This window comes from Amblyomma americanum, chromosome 2 (assembly GCF_052857255.1).
Source record: "Amblyomma americanum isolate KBUSLIRL-KWMA chromosome 2, ASM5285725v1, whole genome shotgun sequence".
NCBI lineage: Eukaryota > Metazoa > Arthropoda > Arachnida > Ixodida > Ixodidae > Amblyomma > Amblyomma americanum.
Genome location: NC_135498.1, coordinates 44,124,941 through 44,127,740, shown reverse-complemented (window position 1 = coordinate 44,127,740; position 2,800 = coordinate 44,124,941). Strand labels below are relative to the sequence as shown.

Genomic DNA, 2,800 nt, shown 5'->3' with positions numbered 1-2,800 from the left:
AAGCAAGGTATCCCCACGTCAAGCAGGCGGGCCAGAAAATTATCCTGCAGTTATATATATTATAGTCAGAGGCGCTAACGCAACATAGCTGCAGATTACTGCCAGTAATTTCGGCGAGAATTTTAAAAAAATTCCTAAAGAATGGATGGATTAGAAAGAAAATCTGATCAGGCGCAAACTGCCCGAGTAAATGGATAGAAATTTACTATTTAACATCACACTCTCGCGAACTCATTTATTTGCTTAGACACTTTAGAACGCACGCAGGGATGACCGCAACGTTTTGTGTTTAACATCATTTGGATTTGTTAAGAACGTGTTGGTAGCACTGTCGCGCACGCCGTTCAAGCGGCGTGCCTCTTGCTTGCCAGGCCCCCAGGGGGCAGGGGCAGCTATCTGAACGGACGCCGGTGCAGCTCAGCTAACAGGGCGGGCATCGCGGTCGTGGAGCTCTGGGCGGGCGGCGGGGGAGGCCGACTGTTGGAGCTGGAGCCAGAGACGATGATGTACATGACGACGATGAGGACGATCAGGATGGCGCCGCAGGCAGCGATGGCGGCCGTCGCCACTCGCCGCTGGTCCCGAAACTGCGTACGCCGTTTTACCAATATCTTCTGTCAGTCGTAGTCATTAGATACATTTAGCATAGCGTGTACTGCTACCGCTTACCGTGACCTGACACTGTGCATGCGCTGATTGGTCCCGACGCGACAGGCAGGCGTACTGTTGAAGGGAACGTGGCGCCATCTGACGCCCTCAGGGCGGTCTACGCATGCGCAATGGCGGGCGCGGTAAGCGGTAGGAGTAGCGGCACGCGCTACATTTAGCGTTACCGGAGTTCCGAAGCCCGTCCACCGTCAGTGCTCGCGCGCGCGCGCTGATTGGTCCCGATGCGGCAGGCGAACACGCAGCTGCAGGGTACTTGGCGCCATCTGGCGGCTTCAGGGCGATCTACGCATGCGCAGACAGCGCGCGGGCTCCCGGTACTCCGGTAATGATAACGGTAACACTGCACGCGGCATGCTAAATGTGTCTACTGACACATCACTACACATGTCACGAATGTATACACCGACTTGTTAGTCGAATGTGCTTCGGGGAATATGTTGGAAGCGTGCTTGTTAGTTCAAGGTGCAGTAGACTCGAATTACACTCCAAGTTAAAAATAATTAAAAATGCCATGTGGCGAGTCCTTCGGGAGTAACTGCATTGCCGTAATCAATAGCTGCTGAAAATAACAAGCTTTAAATAACAATATACAAATAACAAGAGAACGTCAGTCCCAGTTAGTCTTCGCTCGTACCAACCGTTCGTCGTTGAGGATGGAGCAGTCACTGCCATTTTACTCGGTTTTGTCTTAGAGTTTCGCAACGGCTGTACTCGCAGCGCCAGCTCTTGTGAGCGGAAGAATGACAAAAACAGATGAACGCGAAACGATGAGCGCTTCCTACCCTTTCAGGGGCGAGGGATATCCGGTGTCGTCGCATACGACGCCGATTTAGACAAGCACCCGAGCAAAACGTACTGTAAAACTAAAGTTTTTTACCATGATATCTATGAGAAAACAGGCCGTTTAGTAAGGAGAAATTTTATTCAGTTTTCTCTGAGCGGCGCAACACTTACATAAGTTCTTTACTCTCTCAATGCCTAATGAACCACGATGGCACTTGCAGAATGATGTGATGGAGTAGCGTTGGAGACTAGCGCACCAGCTGGCAAATATACTCCCGCGCTTGCCTAGTGAGAACTTTGTCCAATTTAACCAGGGCCGAAATGGCTGAGGGGAAAGGGGAGTGGGTGCTCTTGACAATATGGCGACAGTGCACGGTTAACGCATGGAGAAGCATTTATGGCCATCCTTGATGGCAGTCCAGGACGCATGCAGGCACCTGTACGTATACCCACCTGTGAGCGTTGCACTTCCTCGATGATGACGCTGGGCGTGCGTTGTTCGACCAGTGCGGGGCTGGCGGGCCGGTTGCTGGTGGTGGTGTTTCCGTCCGACAGCTTCGGCTTCGCGGCCGGGTCGCCGCCAGTCGTCTTTGCTCCCTGGCGACCCATCTCTGTCGACCCGCTCGGCGTCGACTGCAGCCCGCTGGCCATGTCGTCCGACCTCCTGTGGGCTCCCGGCGGAGGACTGGACATGGTTGCTGCTTCTTCTTCTTCTTCTGGCTGCTTCGTGCAAGGCTTCTTCGTCTCTTCTCACTTGCGCCAGCCTTCTTCCTCTCCAGCTTCGACGCGACGCTGGAAGTGCACTTGTTTGTCATTTACAGCTTTGTCTCATTTTTATATGGTGTCGCTGTTTTCAATGAGCCCCTTTCAGTCTATCCCATCTTTAACTCATTCCCTCTTGAACTTCTTCACCCTTAGATCTTCCTCCATATCATTATTGCCATCTCTTCTCTGGCCTCTTTCCATCAACTTCAAGTTTCATCACTGTTGTATATTTGGTTTCGGTTCTCGTTTGTGAACCCGCTGCCAGAGGCGCCAGAGTAGCTCTGTGAATATAACTGTATGTTGAAATAAAGAGGGAGTTTGTAGGTTGTTTGTCAGTCCGTGTTCATCTGCGGCACACGCCGCTACAGCAGTCACCTTCTTTTCAGTGTATTCGTTGTCCTTTATCATTGCATGACAAAACCATGGCAGCTTACATTCCTGAATTTGTCTTTCAACATCTACGACTTTGACTGTCCCTCTCATGCGGTCGCTCTGGTCTTTCCCTTCTTGTCTCTTTATACACATCCACCTTACCATTCTCGCTTCAGCTGCTGTCATCTCTTGAACGCTGCCCTCAGTTCCA

General features: G+C 51.5%; 1 protein-coding gene across 1 annotated transcript; it reads right to left on the bottom strand.

Annotated features, from left to right (window-relative positions):
- Window positions 1–236: 236 nt before the first annotated feature.
- LOC144118525 (uncharacterized) lies at window positions 237–2,160 on the bottom strand. Its single transcript, XM_077651444.1, has 2 exons — window positions 1,906–2,160; window positions 237–587 (listed from the first exon to the last, which is right to left on the bottom strand). The coding sequence occupies exons 1-2, from the start codon at window positions 2,143–2,145 to the stop codon at window positions 393–395; spliced, it is 435 nt and encodes a 144-aa protein (XP_077507570.1). The 5' UTR covers window positions 2,146–2,160; the 3' UTR covers window positions 237–392.
- Window positions 2,161–2,800: the final 640 nt, after the last annotated feature.

Bases quoted from the DNA above. Each gene is read 5' to 3' on its own strand.
- LOC144118525 (XM_077651444.1), bottom strand. From the start codon at position 2,145: ATGTCCAGTCCTCCGCCGGGAGCCCACAGGAGGTCGGACGACATGGCC. The intron at 588-1,905 runs GTGGGTATACGT...CGGCGTACGCAG, and splicing joins AGGAAGTGCAACGCTCACAG to TTTCGGGACCAGCGGCGAGT.